Here is a 17,851-nt window from a genome sequence, read left to right as displayed (position 1 = left end):
AATAAGAGTCAAGGTATTCCGTGCATTCCGATTGGACTAATTACAAGACCTAAGGTAGCAAAGATTCAATAATAATTTATTCTTCATGTACAAGATTGGATAGGATCGGTTCATCCTCTATTTCATGTGGAAAATGTTGATCTAATATATGAAGGACCATTTGGAGTATTGAAGGTCAATGTTTGCTCGATTGAAGTGGAATGCGAAGTAGACATTAAGTTTCTATGAGTTCAAGCAATTTGAAAATTTTTTGTATTAAGTTCACAAACATGTTATTGTAATTTCAGCTTTAATTTTATTTCTATGACTAGTCAAAGATGGAGATTGTCATTAATGATATTACATTAAATATGGTGGTTGGATGATGGTAGATGGAAGATAGTAGTTGGAAGATGGAGAACTCTTTTAATGTTTTATTTTGACTCTCTCTACTTTACATTAAATAGGTTTAGAATCTCCACAAGGTTATATAAAGCATTCTCCCCATCTATTTGTAATTAGATTCAGATTTTGATGAATAAAATTTGAGATCTTATATCTGAGACTTTTCCGTTAGAATTTTTCAATTCTTTATGTTAATGCATGTAAGTCATTCAATCTAACCTTGATTAAGTTGATTGTGGAGTGATTCAATCTAGAACAAGATTTTCCAATCTTGCTTCTAGATCTTCGGTCAAGAGGTAATCTAATTCTAACATTTTCTTGGGATTGAACTAAATCGTATAGGAAGGTGTTAATTTCTTAGATTCAAAGGTTCTTGCTACATAATAGTTTGGATCTTTAGGCTCAGGATTAGGGTTGCCTTATCACTAAGTGACCGTTATCAAAACCATTTTCTATATGATTAAAGGGCTCGAGAGATTAGAGGTATTTCGAAAACATTCCAAATTCTCTTTTCTCTAGCTCTCTCTAAACAATTACCCACTTGATCGCAGAGTGTTTATCTATCGTGTAGGGCAATTAATTGTTTCCTTCATCTTGAACATTAGAAAATTTTCACAATTGGTATCAAATTTCGGTATCAATATTTCCTATTTGTAAGCTACATTTATGAGTAAAATAGTTTTTCTTTATTATTGAAAAACACACCACATATCATATGAAAGTTATTCAAGGACAATTTTGCATTAAATTCAACATAATACAATCGAATTTGTATCTAGTGATTAATAAGAGAATAGAGAGATTTATGAATGGAGATGCAACGATTATTAAAAGACGACATGGGAAGTAAAGCTTTGCATGATATTGTTGTGGAGAAGTAGCTCAAAATTCCCATGAAGAAAGTGGTGGTGTTTCAGATTGATTCCAAGTGGAAAGGTCATCACCATATCTACCTCCTTTAACTCCATCAGCTAAGGTATAAGCTTCAAGTTCCGCCATTTCTTGTGGGGTAAGTTTCAATGACAAAGCTTCAATGTTTGATTGGAGATTTTTAAGCTTAGTGGTTCCAGGAATTGGAACCACATCGGACCCTTGTTGGTGAACCCATGCTAGAGCCAGTTGAGATGTGGTGCACCCTTTTCTAGCTGCCAATTCGCTAACCTTCTCGAATATGGTCTTGTTATGTTTCAAGTTTTCGGGTTGAAATCGAGGGAGTTTCTGAAAAGCCAAATGGTTCGCAAGTGTTAGATGTTTACGAATGTAAAATGATCAAGACCCTATTGGATAACCATTCAGTTTTTTTATTTTTAGTTTTCGAAAATATATTTAGTTTATAAACATCAATCATTTCACCAATATATTTAACTTAAAACAAAATTGTTGCCAAAATGAAACTTAAATAATTATCCTTTTTGAGTTCACTATTCTTGGATCAGATCTATATTTTTTTTTATCGAAGATCTGTTTGGACTTCATTGACTCTAATTCTGTTAGAATGTCTTGAATCTGTTATCTAACGCTTCGAACGACCAAAAAATCTTGCTAAGATGCACCTAGGTATGATTTCCAAAATCTAAGTTGAATTCGTATTTGTTGTATTTACATTATTTAAAATTTTGATCCAAGAATTTTAGAGAAGTGCGCTTCTATAAATTCTCTCAATCCTAGAGACACACATCTGAATTTTCTCTTTAATAATTTTGTTCTCTTCCTCTGTCCGTTGGACATGACTAACAAAGTGTTTGTGAACCACTTAAATTTGTATATCGATTCTCTATTGCTTTACGTTTTCTATTATTTTATTTATCGATTCTATAATAGATACCATAGTAAATTGCATCTTAAAATCAAGTGACAAATATAGGAGTAATCCATATATCATATATAAATGTGTGTATGAAAATAAATTGCAGGGAGGGCTAATTATTTAATTACTGTCTTCACCTTTCTGTAGTCATCTTCTGATAAGTTCTCAATGAAGTTGGCCCCAGATGATAGAAAACCCCTTCCCAGAGGACTGTATGCCACAATTCCAATGCCTAATTCCCTAAAAAGGAACAAACTTCAATTAATTTTCAATAAATACATCAATGAAAATTTGTTACAAAACTCAATCAGCATGTAAAAACATCACATTTGAAATTTAATTGAGAAAATATTCAGAGTGTGAAACTTTGAAAATGCTCAAATGCTTACCATTCAAACATCTAAAGATCAAAAACAAAAAGAAAACTAATATCTAAGATTTCGTTTGCAATCATTTTATTTTTTATTTTTTTTTTAAATTAAGTCTATAGACACTACTTCCAACCCCAAATTTCTTCCTTTGTTATCTACTTTTCACTAATAGTTTTAAAAACCAAGCCAACTTTGAAAATTAAAAAAGTAGTTTTCGAAAAATAGTTTTTGTTTCTGGAATTTGGTTAAGAATTTAACCATATTGTACAAGAAATGTGGATAAAATATGCTTAATTTTAAAAAACAAGAAAAATCAAGTAATTACCAAATGGGTCTAAATATACCATTTAGCTTAATAAAAATTATTAATACCTTTATACATTAATTAACTCAAAAAACGTAAGATGCATGTTTAAACCTCTTCTTCTCTGTCATTAATTAGATGGACTATATTTATGTTCACCTTACTACATGTCTAACAATACTACAATACCAACATTAGATTAATCAACATTAAACATGAACTATCAATAAAAGAGTTAGAAATTTGAATAAACTAAAAAAGCTACAATAAACTAAACAACCCAAACTAAACTAGAATAATAATTGATTTAACTCAGAACCCATTCAAACAACACATTTATAGGTATAATAATGTGTTTCTATAATCATTCTTAAAAAGAAGAAAAGTAAAATAAAATAAAGAAAGAAAAACTTTATTGGGGATTAATAATTAAAAAAAAGTTATATGCACATATATATATATATAACCTGCAAGTAGGAACGATATCTTGTTCAACATCTCGAGCCCACAAAGACCATTCGATTTGAACCGCTGTGATTGGATGAACTGCATGAGCTCTTCTAATGGTAGAGGCTGAAGCTTCAGATAAACCTATGTATTTTATTTTCCCTTCTTCAACTAGTTTCTTCAACTCCCCAATCTATCGTCAAATCAACATGACCATCATAATACATTCTTAATCCATGTATAATGTCCCATTTAGTAATCATTTGCACGTTTGATAACTATTTAGGCCATGTTAGGTAATTATTTTGTTTTTTGTTTTTGTTTTTGAAAATTAAGCCTATAGTCACTAATTCCACCTACAATTTTTTTTCCTTTGTTATCTACTTTTCACCAATGATTTAAAAAACAAAACTAAATTTTGAGAACTAAAGAAAAATTGTTTTAAAAAAGTTGTTTTTGTTTTTGAAATTTGGCTAAGAATTCAACCATTATACTTCATGATAAGAAATATAGATGTTATAGACTTAATTTAAAAAAAAAAACAAAAAATAACATAGTTACCAAATGGGACCTTCGTTTTTTGTTTTTTTTTTTAATTTTTTTGAAAATTAAGTATATTTCTTCCCTATTTATTACAATTTTTGCATATTTTCTAAGTACATCTTAGCCAAATTCCAATAAAAAAAAAAATTAAAAGCTACCTTTTTAATTTTCAAATTTTGGCTTGATTTTTCTAAATCATTGGTAAAAAGTAGATAACAAATGAAGAAATTTGGGGGTGGAAATAGTTTTTATAGACTTAATTTTCAAAAATAAAAAAACTAAAAATCAAATGGTTACCAAATGGGGTATTGATTTTTAGTTTTTAGTTTTTGAAAAATTAAGCCAATTTCTTCTCAATTTCTTACCATGGTTTGTATTCTATTAGGTAAAAAAGTTGAATTCTTAACCAAATTTCAATAACAAAAATTTTTTTTTTAATTTTTTTAATTTTAAAAAATGACTTGGTTTTTTAAAACAATGATAAAAAATATATAACAAAACAAGAGACTTAGGGGTGAAAATGCTTGTTTACAAGTTTGATTTTCAAAAACTGAAAATAAAAGATAAAATGATAACTAAATGGAGAGTCGTAACATTTTGAATTTTAGTGACTAAACTAAAATCAAACTAAAAAACTTCCGAACAAAACGTAACAATTTTAAAACGTAATGAATAAATGAAAACTAGACTGGTCAATTTTAAAAGATATAAGAAAAATAAAACAATAGTTATAACAACTAACCGTGAGTTCAATGGGAACTTTAGTGTCGATTCGATGTTGATAATAGAGATCGATACATTCAACCCCGAGACGGTTCAAGCTGGCCTCACACGCGGCCCTAACGTAGGCCGGATCACCGTGGACCTCAAAGTTACCGTTGGCAAGATGGAGGCCAAATTTGGTAGCCAACTGAACTTTGTCCCCAACCCCATCCCCCTTAAGAGCCTTGCCGAGGAGGGTCTCGTTGGTGAACGGCCCGTATATGTCGGAGGTATCTAAGAACGTAACCCCGGCCGCGACAGCGTGGCCGATGAGGGCGATCATGTCTTCTTGTGGCTGAGCAGGGCCATAGTATGAGGACATGCCCATGCACCCAAGCCCTTGAGCTGATACTTCAAGGCCTTGGGACCCAAGTTTGATTGTTGGGATGGCCATAATGATTTTACTTTTTCATGAGTTGGGGGATATTGGGGTTTAATTTATAGTTAAGGGAGCTGGCCCAGCTAAATGCGTCACCTCTTGCGTTTTTGAGTGTTGTCTTTTCTTTTCTTTCTTTTTTTTTTTTTTTCAAGTTTAAACTTGTATTTGTTAAATCTTCTTTAGGATATTTGATTACTTTATGACAATTTTCAACATTATATACCATATTCAATTTTGATGTCTTACTTTTTCCATCCCTTTGATCAAGACTTTACCTCCTTTCTCCCGGGTCACCTTATCCTACTTATTTGATGGGTTTGGGTGTGCTGCTTATCCCGTTAAAATATGAATTGAAACCATTAATATTTCATTGCAAAAATATCTTTGAATTTTCAATAGTTACATTAATATTTTTACCTAAAAAATAAATAAATGTGCTCTTACAGTTTATTTTAGATTTTGTAGGATTTTATGCTTCAACTTAAAATTTGATTTATATTTCGTTGAGATAAAAAATTGATATAAGAATTTGACAAATGAGAGAAAATTGAGCGTATCTATATATGAAAAGAATAGCTATATAATTTGTTTTAAAATTTGTTATTTTCAAACTCAAGAAAACTTCAAATAAATTGATCGTTATTCTAATTGTGGGTGCATTTTTAATGCAACTTTTAGAAGTTCAAAGTTATTTTTAAAATGAGTTTTAATGGTATGTACTATTTATATACTAACAATAAACATATTTTAAAGTTTTTTAGGTTTAAGGGTACTTTTGAAACTTTTGAAAGTTCAAGGTATTTTTAAAACAAAACATAAATGGTTTTCATCCAAAACTAACGACAATGATAATTTTGAATTGTTTTTTAAAGTTTAAGAGTATTTTTGAAACTTTTGAAAATTCAGTGATATTTTTGCCACAAAGTACAAATTTTATGGGTATTTTGTACAATTTAACCTTCTATCTTATAGTATCAATTTTCACTTTACTTTTATTTTAGGAGAATTGTAATAGGGTAACAAAATAAATTAGGAGAATTACAAACGTAGCTTTGAGATTTTGTAGGTATAGTAAAATATTCCACTTGGCTAAAAATCATTTTTAGTTTCTAAATTTTCATAAAAGTAACAATTTAGTTCTTGAACTTGATTTGCAACGATTTAGTTCTTATACTTTTAGTTTTGTTACATTTAGTCCCTAAAGTTTACTATATAACAATTTAATCATTGTACTTTAGAATTTGTAGCTATTCATTCCCTATTATAGATACTAGTGTTAAAATTTAATGAGATTTCTTGCATAAATAAATCGATAAACTAATTATAGACTCTATATTTTTATAAAAAATATAAAGTCTGCATCATAAAATAATGAAATTGACGTCTAATTTTGATGATTTTTTTACGTTAGGGTCTAAATTGTTACAAATTTAAAAGTAAAAGAACTAAATTGTTACATATTAAAGTTTAAGAACTAAATTGTTACAAAATTGAAAATATAAGGAACATATCGTTACAAACCAAAGTTTAACTTACATATGGGGACTAAAAGTATTGTTTAACTAATGCCACTTCTACTTTTTATATTTTGTGTTCTGATTTTTTATATTTTGTGTGTTCTGATTTTACCCACTAACAAATGTAGAAAACATTTTGTAAGTTGATAAAATCACAATCGAATTGCGAAGTTCTGATCCCCATGTCATCTAATTCTGCATAGTTTTTCCTTTAGCAGAGACATTTCGTTAAATTGATCTCCACCTATATAACCCATCAATCAACACCCATGCTAATCACCTTACACCTCCAGTTAGCAGAATTATCAAACAAAATAGTAGCGGTTATTGTTTATTTAGCCCGTAAATTTTCCTTTATTTGAATGTGGGATGTTTTCTGGTTGACTTCGAGTTAGTTTGGTTTTGTTTCGGAATATTTTGTCTGCTTATCTTTTCTGTATTGATGTTAGTTACCTTGTTTGTCCCTTCATTTTAGAAGTTGTTATAAAAGGAAGTATTAAAAATAGATTGAAGGTAGGTCTTTATCGACAAATGTTGTATCTTCTTGTTCGGCCGTTGTAGAAAAAAAAAAAAGGAAGAAACACTGCTGAATTTTCAGAGAAGGTGTGTGATTTTTTAAAAGAATCATTGAGTTTCGGAAGAGCCTAAATGTGCAAGATTGAACAAGATGAAAGCTTTTGACTTAGGGGAATCTGAGTTGTTAGACAAACTTGAGATAGGCGACATCAAATTTAAGGGGAGTCTAAATAAAATACCTATCTAAGATTTACTGTATTACATGCTATAGTTCTATCAGATGAGTGGTCTCCCTTGTAAACCTTTTGAATATTATTAATGAAGAAGCTTTGACTCAAATACTTACGTTTTTTATTTGTTTATAACTAACTTTGTATATGGTCAGCTGGTATACTCTATAAATACCTCTGATCTTTAAAACAAAAATATAGAGTTATCATAATTTTTTTCTAGTTTTCTGTAAACAACAAAAATTGTATGCAATCTTCATTAGTAAAGAACCCAGATCTTCTCGTGGATGTAGGCAATCTTGCTGAACTACGTAAACATTGTGTTTCAACTTCTTGTCTTATCTTTCTTATTCATACGATTGTTTTCTTTCTTGCAAATTGCGCGTCATTTATTCACCATTCAAATCGCATCGAATAACAGAGTATCGAGTTCAATCGTGCATCGATCTCCGCTATCGAGTAGCTTCGAGTTGATTATTTTCACCTTTGAGTCGCACCGAATATCGTTCAAGAATCATCGAGTGAGATTGATCATTAGTTCAGTTGTCATCGAGTTCCATTGAGGATTTAACAGAGACTCGTCAGATGAAGAAGGGAATTTTCATCGAGCATCGTGTAGGAAGACGTCGAGCATCGAGTATCGATCATCGAGGATTTGGCAAAATGTTTCTTAGCCTTTCTTCATCTTTCCAGCATTGATCTTGAGTATTTGGGCCTAGTGAAGAATGGTTAGCCCAACAATTATCTTCTTTTCGATTGGGCCCTAAGCACTCCAAATATAGGTAAAGTTAAATCAAACTGGGTTAACATATTGTATGTTATTTTTTTCTTTACTTATCTCTGTGTTGGTCAAATTGTTAGTATCATTGTGTCCATCAACGTTCCTTTTATTTTGACTGCATGTACATCTTTTTCAATTGGTATAAGAGCGGGTACTGTTGTTATACTTTCATTGTTTATTTGCAATGGAACCAATCAGAGATGGTGGATCCACTACCAGACTCCAGTGCTTGATGGGACTAATTATTCATACTGGAAAGCCAAAATGACTGGGTTTCTAAAATCAATTGATAGTAAGATCTGGAAAGCTGTTGTGAATGGATGGACTCATCCTCAAGTCACTGATGAGGATGAGAAATTCTTTTACAAACTAGAGAAGAACTAGATAGAAGCAGAAGATGAAGTTTCCCTAGGAATCTCTCATGCACTAAATGCAATTTTCAATGGAGTTGATAAGAATATTTTTCATCTTATCAATACATGTGTTTCAGCCAAAGAAGCTTGGAAAATTTTGGAAGTTACTCATGAAGGTACATCCAAAGTGAAAATGTCTCGACTGTAGATTCTCACTTCAAAGTTTGAATCTCTAAAAATGATGGAGGATGAAACGATAGTTGAATTCAACGTACATAATTTGGACATGGATAAAGAATCTTTTTCTCTTGGAGAGAAAATGTCAGAAGAAAAATTCGTTTGAAAGATTTTTCGCTCTCTACTAAAACAGTTCGACATGAAAGTGAACACCATTGAAGAAGCAAATGATATAGCCATCATGAAAGTAGATGAATTGTTTGGGTCTCTACATACCTTTAGGTTGAAATTCGATGAAAGAACAGACAACAAAGGTAAAGGACTATCCCTGCAATCATATGTGAATGAGGATCAGGCTCCAAACAAAGGGAAAGACAGTGAACAGAATTTTGCTTACATACTTTCCCTGTTAACAAAACAATTTGGCAAAGTTTTAAATTGTCTGAACAAGCGTCCTGGACAATACAACCCTCCCTATGTCAGAGATAATGGTGGTAACATCGATCATAATATGCATAAGAATGCCAAACCTTTTGGTGGTAAAAAGGATAGTGAATGGGGATTGAATAGTAATGGAAGTAGCAGGGATTGAAATTTCAAATGCAGAGAATGTGATGGTTATGGCCGTTAGGGTTGATGCCCTAAAGTCTCGTGTCCTGTAATTTATAAACAGTTTATACGAACGCTTGTGATGTATAATATATGATATTAGACTTCACTTCTTATTTTGCTCAGTTGTTTGTTTTATTTGCTTTACCACAAACCAATCAACCCAAAATCCCTGGTTATCTGTATGTAACTTAAGCATGTATGTGGTGACATACAAGTGGATCACGAAGTGTTAATATGGAATGGTAACGCACGGATGCGGCCCGCTTTGTGGAATGGTCACAAGTGTTTTGACTTGTCACAGATGGTCTGACCCTGATCATTCGTGTAGGGGACATGCGAGCGGGGGCGTCCTATACAAAAAGTTTGTATAAGGTCGGACCACGAAGTGTTAATATGTCGTTATATAACACCATTTATGACAGAGACTTCACTTCACTAGGATGATCATAGGTAACATGACCTCAATCCTGAGTGAATTGGGAACTTCTACTATTGAGGGCAGTCATTTGATTTGCATAGGTGCAAGTGGCCAGGTCACCGACTCAAACCTACCACTTTGGGATTCGTCTGATTTGAGAGCTAGGAACTCAGCTACACAAGATGGAATTCACTCATTCCCCGAAGCAGGGGCAAGTAGATAGATAGCTCCCTTAAGGGATGATTCCAGGGCATGAACGATGTGGCGCCATACATCTTTCCTTGGCTAAGAGGTGTTCATACATAATTGGACTATGTTGTATTATTCATTAGAGGAATCAGTGGTACTTAAGGAGTGAGATGTAACTATAAAGGCCAAATGGTAAATTGACCTAGCTGTACTTACGAGCATCTGTGAAGGGTCATCGTACTCACGATTGGTTATATTCGATGGGCACAGAAATATGTCTGTGGTAATAAGAGTTCAGCTGTTGGTCTTTAGTGGAATGTCTGGCAGTTAACGGATGGTGGATCTCGTGGCTAAAGAATTTAGTCAGCTATTCATGTACCATTGGAGCTTCGAGCCACAAGTCCATAAGGTCCCCTTGGTAGCTTGGATAAAATCGAGAATCAATTTTTGGGTCAGTTTGAAGTGTTCAAATTGACAAGAGGGGTTCGATTATATATGATATAATTGAACTGGTTAATTATATATGATATAATTGACTAAATGTATGAGATACATTATTTTGAACGAAATTAGATATAAATATGGTTTATATCAAGTTGAGGAGAAATTAATATAGTAGATTTATGATATCGATATGATTATATTCATTAATTAAGTAATTACGCGGTTATCAAATAATTGACCGAGAATTTCTTTGGAATCGTGTGAAAGTGGAAAAATCAAATTCGGTTCTTGTAACTGAAGAATAAAATAAAAATTGTTTTCATTTTGTAAGTCGTTCGAAAATTCGCTCATGGTGTGAAAACTCCATACGATCGCTTAACGTTGAGAGCATATACGATAGCACCCATCGGCTAAACGATCGCACACCCACGCAATAAACGACCGCTTACCTTTTATAAACAATCACTTAGCACACTGAGCAGACCTAAACGATCGCTTAACATTTTCTAGATGATCGCTTAGTAAAACATACACAATCATGTACCTTTCTCTAAACGACAAGCACCCGACTATACGATAATCATCTACTATCTCCCAATTGCTTGTTTGTACTACACGATCGTCTTTTCCTCCTCCCTCTACCAATTCCATCAAATTCCACTCTTTGGATTCTCACTCTGAGAAACCGAGGGCTTCAACCGGTGGTGTTGTCAGACCCTAACACTAAATCTAAAGTGGGAGGTTAAGTAGGGAAGAAAAATCCTAAGTAAGGATATTGGGGCAAAGAGAGAAACATTAATACTAAATTATCCAAAAAGGTGACCAAAAGTCCAAACGCATATGGAAGGCTTAGGCATATTGAACGCAAGAGTGCATGGAGGATGGAAGCAAGAAGACTTGAAAAATGGCTAAGGACTTGCATACAACAAACGCAAGGGCATGCGGACACGAGCAGGGCATACGTTGGAGGCATGCTCGAGTGAACATGCTAGGCACACAGGACATGCATCGAGGCCAAGCATGTAGCCCATGCGTCGAGCAGATATGCCGAGCGCCCCTGCCTATACGTCGAGTGGGCAAGCCGGATGCTCATCCTATGCATCGAGCACTGTCGAGTCTATCGAGCAGCCATGCATCGATGCCCTATGCCAAGCGTATGCCCATGTGGTGAGGCACACCCATGCAACAAGACACATCCACGCGGCCGAGCGCGCCTATGCCGCCAAGCAAGCAAGCGCCTAGACAGCACGCCCATGCGTCGATGGTCAGCGCCGTGCATCCATGCCAATTAGGTCGAGCAAGCATACCTAGCAAGCCATGCGTCGAGGGTGAGCGGCCACCCTATGAGTTGGTGATGGCCGACTTATGCGATGGCTAAGTGGAATTTCAATGGAGGTAAGTTGATGCTTAAGGACAAAGAGTAAGGCTAATTAATGGAAAGAAACTCCAAGGAAGAGATGCCAATAGTTATACGATCATAAGTCTTAACAATTTAAATAGAGGAATATGTTTAAGTATTTAAGTGATTTAGGTGGCAAAAGAAGGATCACACAAAGTTCTAGCAGGAGGTGGACAAAGAAGATTACATGCAATGGAGGTCTTATCACCCTAAGTAGGAGGTGGGTGAAGGAGATTACATGCAAAAAAAGAAATTTTGGCTGGCAAGTTGAGGTGAGAACAACTCAAGGCTAGGCTGGAGTAGGCTAAGTGTTGGCAGCTCCAAAGTGAGACAAATGCGAGTTGAGTTGTCACAGTGAGTCTGGAATGTCTATAAATATAGGGGTTGGGCGAGAGGGATTTATTCATACCATCACCAAAATCTTGTGTTGAGAGCATATTTAGAGTGTTACGTTTGAGTTATTAAGCTGCCAAGTTAATTGGAGTTCAACATAAACAAAGGTTGCAATGGTGAGGCATTGAGCCAGCTCGAACGCACAACCAGGCCACGCATCCGGCACCCTGCACGCACGCTTTACAGTGTTGCATCCGTCCAACAACGTGCCTCACTCAACGCATCTCGCGAACTAGCCTAGTGCAGCAGCCCCACCGTGTGACGCATCATACCCAGCGCAGCAGCCCATCGGGCACTCACGCCCAACGCGTCAGCCCTCTATACGGCACAACACGCCCACCCTGAACACAGCCAAACGCCCAGCTGCCTACCACAGTCCAAATAACCTCCAAAGAGGCTAATTTTATGATTTTGGCTAAATTGGATTAGGGTAAGCTGGTATTTTCATTATATAATGGTATTTTGGCTAGTTTGACATTATTTATTGATATAACAAGTATTAATTGAGGAATTTCCATTGATATGGAGGAATTCTCATGAAGGTATTCTCAAGGTGATTTTAGTGGAAAAAATTGCTTGCAATGAGTGGTTACTTATTTTTATACATTGATGTGTGTATATATGCATATGTAAGTGCAAAATGCATGCTGATGATATTATGTTGCTTACCATGATATTGTCTATGAAATTTCTATGGAAACTGAGATTATACCCGGACTACATAAGTTAGCATGCTTAATAAAAGGTGCTTGGCGGGAAAATATAGTCGGCCTCGATCGGCGAAAAATAATAGTCAGTGACGACCGACGGGAAATATAGTCAAGTTACATAAGCATGACTAGCGGGAAAAGAATTGTAGATGTGCACATTGGCGGGAAAAGTGGGTTATAGGAAAGTTTCCATAAAAAGCTGTTATGATTGATAGCATGTACATGATATGAACATGCCAAGTATAGCATGGAACTGGAGGATGATGATTGAATGAATTTACACCTGATCATGCATAAATTATTACTTGAAATTTGTGATTATGTGATTGACTTCCCAAAAATATGTTTTGCAAAGTGATTATTATTTTAAAAGCACCACTCACTAGCGCTTAGTAGCTCACACTATTCAAAATGTTTTCTTCTATTCCCCCTCCCCGCCCCCCCCCCCCTTCCCCAGGTTAGCAAAACGGAGTGTTTAGAAAGGAGTCTACAAACCACCAAACACCAGAACTTGGTAAATTCTCAGGACACGGCTCGGATCATGTGATAAAAGAATATAGGAAATTGAACTATATGTATGAAAGTTAGATAGATTATTGTAAACATGTTAAGTCTTTAATAGATAAGGGGGGAAATGTTAAATTAAAATGTTGTCTTGGAATGCTACTGGTGTATCCTTATGCACCCTTCCAAGTCTTGGGGGCTAAGGCTAGGGAGGGGGTGTGACAACTTGGTATCTGAGCAAAGGTTTACGTAAAACCTGGGAAAAAGTTGAGTCTAGCATAAGTATAAATAGAATCTAGGAAAAATAAAGGAAAAGGGGTAGGTTAAAACCAAAGCGGCATTAGGGAAAATGCTTACCTAAAGTATGGAAGCCAGATAATATTAGAAACTAGGCCAGGTCAGAACCTAAAAAGGAATAAATATAATAAAATATATTAGAAAAACCTAAAATAAAATCAGAAAAAGTTAGGAGAAAGAAGTGAGGAATAATAAGTGGACATAGGAAAACATGAAAAAGAGGAAGTGAAAATAAAGAAATTAGTATGTAATGACCTGAATAATGTCCACTGCAGGAAATGAATCTGAGCAGACAAGACTGGTGGTGGAATGACTCTGGAACGCGAACTGGAGACCGCGGTACTAACCCAAGGGAAAACCCTAAAACATCTGAGAATAGTGTGAACAATAATACTGAACATCCTATTACCTTGAACAATGCAAACTTAGTGGGATCCCGAATTAACATGGGATGTTCGCAATATGGTAAAAATCATAGCGGTTTGTGTCTGAAAGGGACCGGAATCTGCTATGGATGTGGCAAGGTTGGCCATATCTGCAAAAATTGTTATGTTTTTCAGAGAAAAACAAGAGAAATTCAGGAAAAATATCAACGAGAACTGGCCAGAGGTTCGAGTTCAAAAAGTAACAATATATTTCCTGAATTGACGGTGGACCAAGAGTGGGCGCGTGCAGCAAAGAAGGATATTCCTCTACGTATCGTGATCGAATTCGAGGAACAACCCACCTATGAATCTAACAACGCAGAATCCTATAAGTTCTGTATTTTCTGTGAGGAAATAGGTCATGTTCAGGAGAGATGTGTGTGGAGAAATGAGAGGATGCACATTAATTTCGACTTACGACTACAGAAGAATGAGTAAACAAGAAACTATATAGACTGAAGAAAACCAGTAATATAAATAGCAACAATGTTTATAAATAAAAGTAGTATGTGGATAAATGTATGTCCAATTTATATGTGAATGGTTGTAGACAAAATGCTAAGAAGTGGAAAACGTAGAACTAGGCAACCCTCTGGAAACGAAAGTGAAAGTGCCTCAAGCCATCCAAGAGAAAAATCCAGGGAGGAAGAACAAATGGATAAATTCACCCAAAGACTTCAAGCAAGCTTAGAAAATATACAACCTGATCCCGAAAAGAAATATGGGATAGAGGGATAGAACGATTAAAGGCATTGGGAGCCACAAACTTTGAAGGAACAAAGGATCCTGCAGATGTAGAAGTGTGGATGAATCAAATAGAAAAATGTTTTGAGGTAATGAGATGCCCTGAAAGAAGAAAGGTAAGGCTTGCAACCTTTTTAAATAGGCGGAAGATTGGGGGAAGCTACTAAAGAATAGGAGAGACGATCAAGAAGAAATATGTTGGGAGGAATTTCAAAAAGCATTTTTCGAAAGATTCTATCATCGATCATTTAAGGATATGAAATAAGATGAATTCCTACAGCTCAGGCAGGGAAACATGATTGTAGTGGAATATGAATTAAAGTATACGGAGTTATCCAAGTATTCTTTAAACATATTGGTGGATGAAAAGGAACATTATCAAAGGTTTGAAACAGGATTAAGACAAGAGATTCGAACTCCTGTTACAGAAACCGCAGAATGAGGAGAATTTTCAAAACTAATAGAAGCTGCAATGAGAGTAAAAATAAGTTTAACGGTGGAAGAAGTAAGACCTAAAAGAGAATCATCAATGAGTCGGTGGTGGAGGGAAGAACCAATAAATTTTACCCCTAGGGTAGAAAGCAGAAGTAGATGGAAAAGAAGAGGAGTTACCAACACTAAAGAAGACCCTAAACGAGAGAGCCAAATAAAGAAGTCAATGGTAAGCGTTAACCAAAAACCAAGATGTCCGGTCTATAATAAATATCACTGGGGAAGATGTTGGGAACAAACCCTAGAACGATCACACACGTGTTTTAAGTGTGGCAAACTGGGACACTTTAAATGAGAATGTCCTCAGTTGATGGATATTGGAAATATACAACCACTAAACAACCCGAGAGGGAGATCAACGACGGTTGAAGGAAGATGAACTGTAGGAGGAAGAAAAGAGGAAATAGGAAAAATGACGTTTGGAAAACTATATGAACTCAAGATAGGGAAGACAATATATTGGTCGTGGGAAAAGGGAAAGAGAAAGTTTTAAAAGACTAGAATAAAATGCGTGGTGTAATAAAACTGTATGAGGCAATTTATTAAATAAAAAGTTTTGTTGTAAATTAAGTTTCGTTTAATTTCGAGGACGAAATTATTTTTAGGGGGTGGTAGATGTAAGACCCTAACACTAATCTAAAGTGGGAGGTTAAATAGAGAAGAAAAATCCTAAGTAAGGATATTGGGGCAAAGAGAGAAATATTAATACTAAATTATCCAAAAAGGTGACCAAAAGTCCAAACGCATATGGAAGGCTTAGGCATATTGAACGCAAGAGTGCATGGAGGATGGAAGTAAGAAGACTTGAAAAATGGCTAAGGACTTACATACAACAAATGCAAGGGCATGCAGACACGAGCAAGGCATGCGTTGAAGGCATGCGTCGAGTGAACATGCTAGGCGCACAGGCCATGCGTCGAGGCCAAGCACGGAGCCCATGAGTCGAGTAGATATGCCGAGCGCCCCTACCTATGCGTCGAGCGGGCAAGCCAGACGCTCATCCTATGCGTCGAGCACTTCCGAGTCTGTCGAGCAGCCATGCGTCGATGTCTTATGCCAAATGCATGCCCATGTGGCAAAGCATGCCCATGCGACAAGAAACACCCATGCGACGAGACACGCCCACGTGGTCGAGTGCGCCTATGCGGCCAAGCAAGCACGCGCCTAAGCAGTACGCCCATGCGTCGATGGTCAGCGCCGTGCATCCATGCCAAGTAGGCCAAGCAAGCATACCTAGCAAGCCATACGTCAAGGGTGAGCGGCCACCCTATGTGTTGGTGATGGCTGACTCATGCGATGGCTAAGTGGAATTTCAATGGAGGTAAGTTGATGCGTTAAGGACAAAGAGTAAGGCTAGTTGATGGAAAGAAACTCCAATGAGAGATGCCAATAGTTATACTATGATAAGTCTTAACACCTGTCTCTTATACACATCTAGATGTGTATAAGAGACAGAGCCAACCCGGACGCACAGCCAGGCCACGCATCTGACACCCTACGTGCATGCTTTGCAATGTTGCGTCAGTCCAACAGCGTGCCTCTCTCGACGCATCCCGCGAACTAGCCCAGCGCTGTAGTCCCACCGTGCGACGCTTCACACCCAGCGCAGTAACCCATCGGGCATGCACGCCCAACGCGTCAGCCCCCAGTGCGGCACAACACGCCCACCCTGCACACAGTCAAACGCCCAGCTGCCTACCATAGTCCAAATAACCTCTAAAGAGGCTAATTTTATGATTTTGGCTAAATTGGATTAGGGTAAGCTGGTATTTTCATTATATAATGGTATTTTTGCTAGTTTGACAATATTATTGATATAACAAGTATTAATTGAGGAATTTCCATTGATATGGAGGAATTCTCAGCAAGGTATTCTTAAGGTAATTTTAGTGGAAAAATTTGCTTGCGGTGAGTGGTTACTTAGTTTTATACATTGATGTGTGAATATATCGTATGTAAGTGAAAAATGCATACTGATGATGTTATGCAGCTTATCATGATATTGTCTGTGAATTTCTATGGAAACTGAGATTATACTCGGACTACATAAGTTAGCATGCTTAAAAAAAGGTACTTGACGGGAAAATATAGTCGGCCTCAGTCGGCAGGAAATAATAGTCGGTGACGACCGGCAGAAAATATAGTCAAGTTACCTAAGCATGACTAGCGGGAAATAGAGGTCGATGTGCACTGGTGAGAAAAGTGGGTTATAGGAAAGTTTCCATAAAAAGTTGTTATGATTGATAATGTGTCCAGGATGTGAGCATGCCACGTATAGCATCTGTCTCTTATACACATCTAGATGTGTATAAGAGACAGGGGCAGCAAGCATGCGTCGAGTGAACATGCTAGGCATGCAGGCCATGCGTGGAAGCCAAGCGCACAGGCCATGGGCCTGTCTCTTATACACATCTAGATGTGTATAAGAGACAGCCATGATATTGTCTGTGAAATTTCTATGGAAACTGAGATTATACTCGGACTACATAAGTTAGAATGCTTAAAAAAGGTACTTGGCGGGAAAATATAGTCAGCTTCGGTCCTGTCTCTTATACACATCTAGATGTGTATAAGAGACAGTACATGACCCATGCAAACACGGGCTGAAGGCATGCGTCGAGTGAACATGCTAGGCGCACAGGCCATGCGTCGA

General features: G+C 36.1%; 1 protein-coding gene across 1 annotated transcript; it reads right to left on the bottom strand.

Annotated features, from left to right (window-relative positions):
• Positions 1-1,047: 1,047 nt before the first annotated feature.
• Positions 1,048-5,042, bottom strand: LOC120070176 (probable aldo-keto reductase 2). Its single transcript, XM_039022031.1, has 4 exons — positions 4,599-5,042; positions 3,334-3,506; positions 2,329-2,431; positions 1,048-1,602 (listed from the first exon to the last, which is right to left on the bottom strand). The coding sequence occupies exons 1-4, from the start codon at positions 5,010-5,012 to the stop codon at positions 1,267-1,269; spliced, it is 1,026 nt and encodes a 341-aa protein (XP_038877959.1). The 5' UTR covers positions 5,013-5,042; the 3' UTR covers positions 1,048-1,266.
• Positions 5,043-17,851: the final 12,809 nt, after the last annotated feature.

The sequence above is a fragment of the Benincasa hispida genome, chromosome 1, assembly GCF_009727055.1.
Source record: "Benincasa hispida cultivar B227 chromosome 1, ASM972705v1, whole genome shotgun sequence".
NCBI lineage: Eukaryota > Viridiplantae > Streptophyta > Magnoliopsida > Cucurbitales > Cucurbitaceae > Benincasa > Benincasa hispida.
The sequence above is the reverse complement of the archived record's forward strand: the minus strand, read 5'-3'. Positions and strand labels throughout refer to the sequence as shown.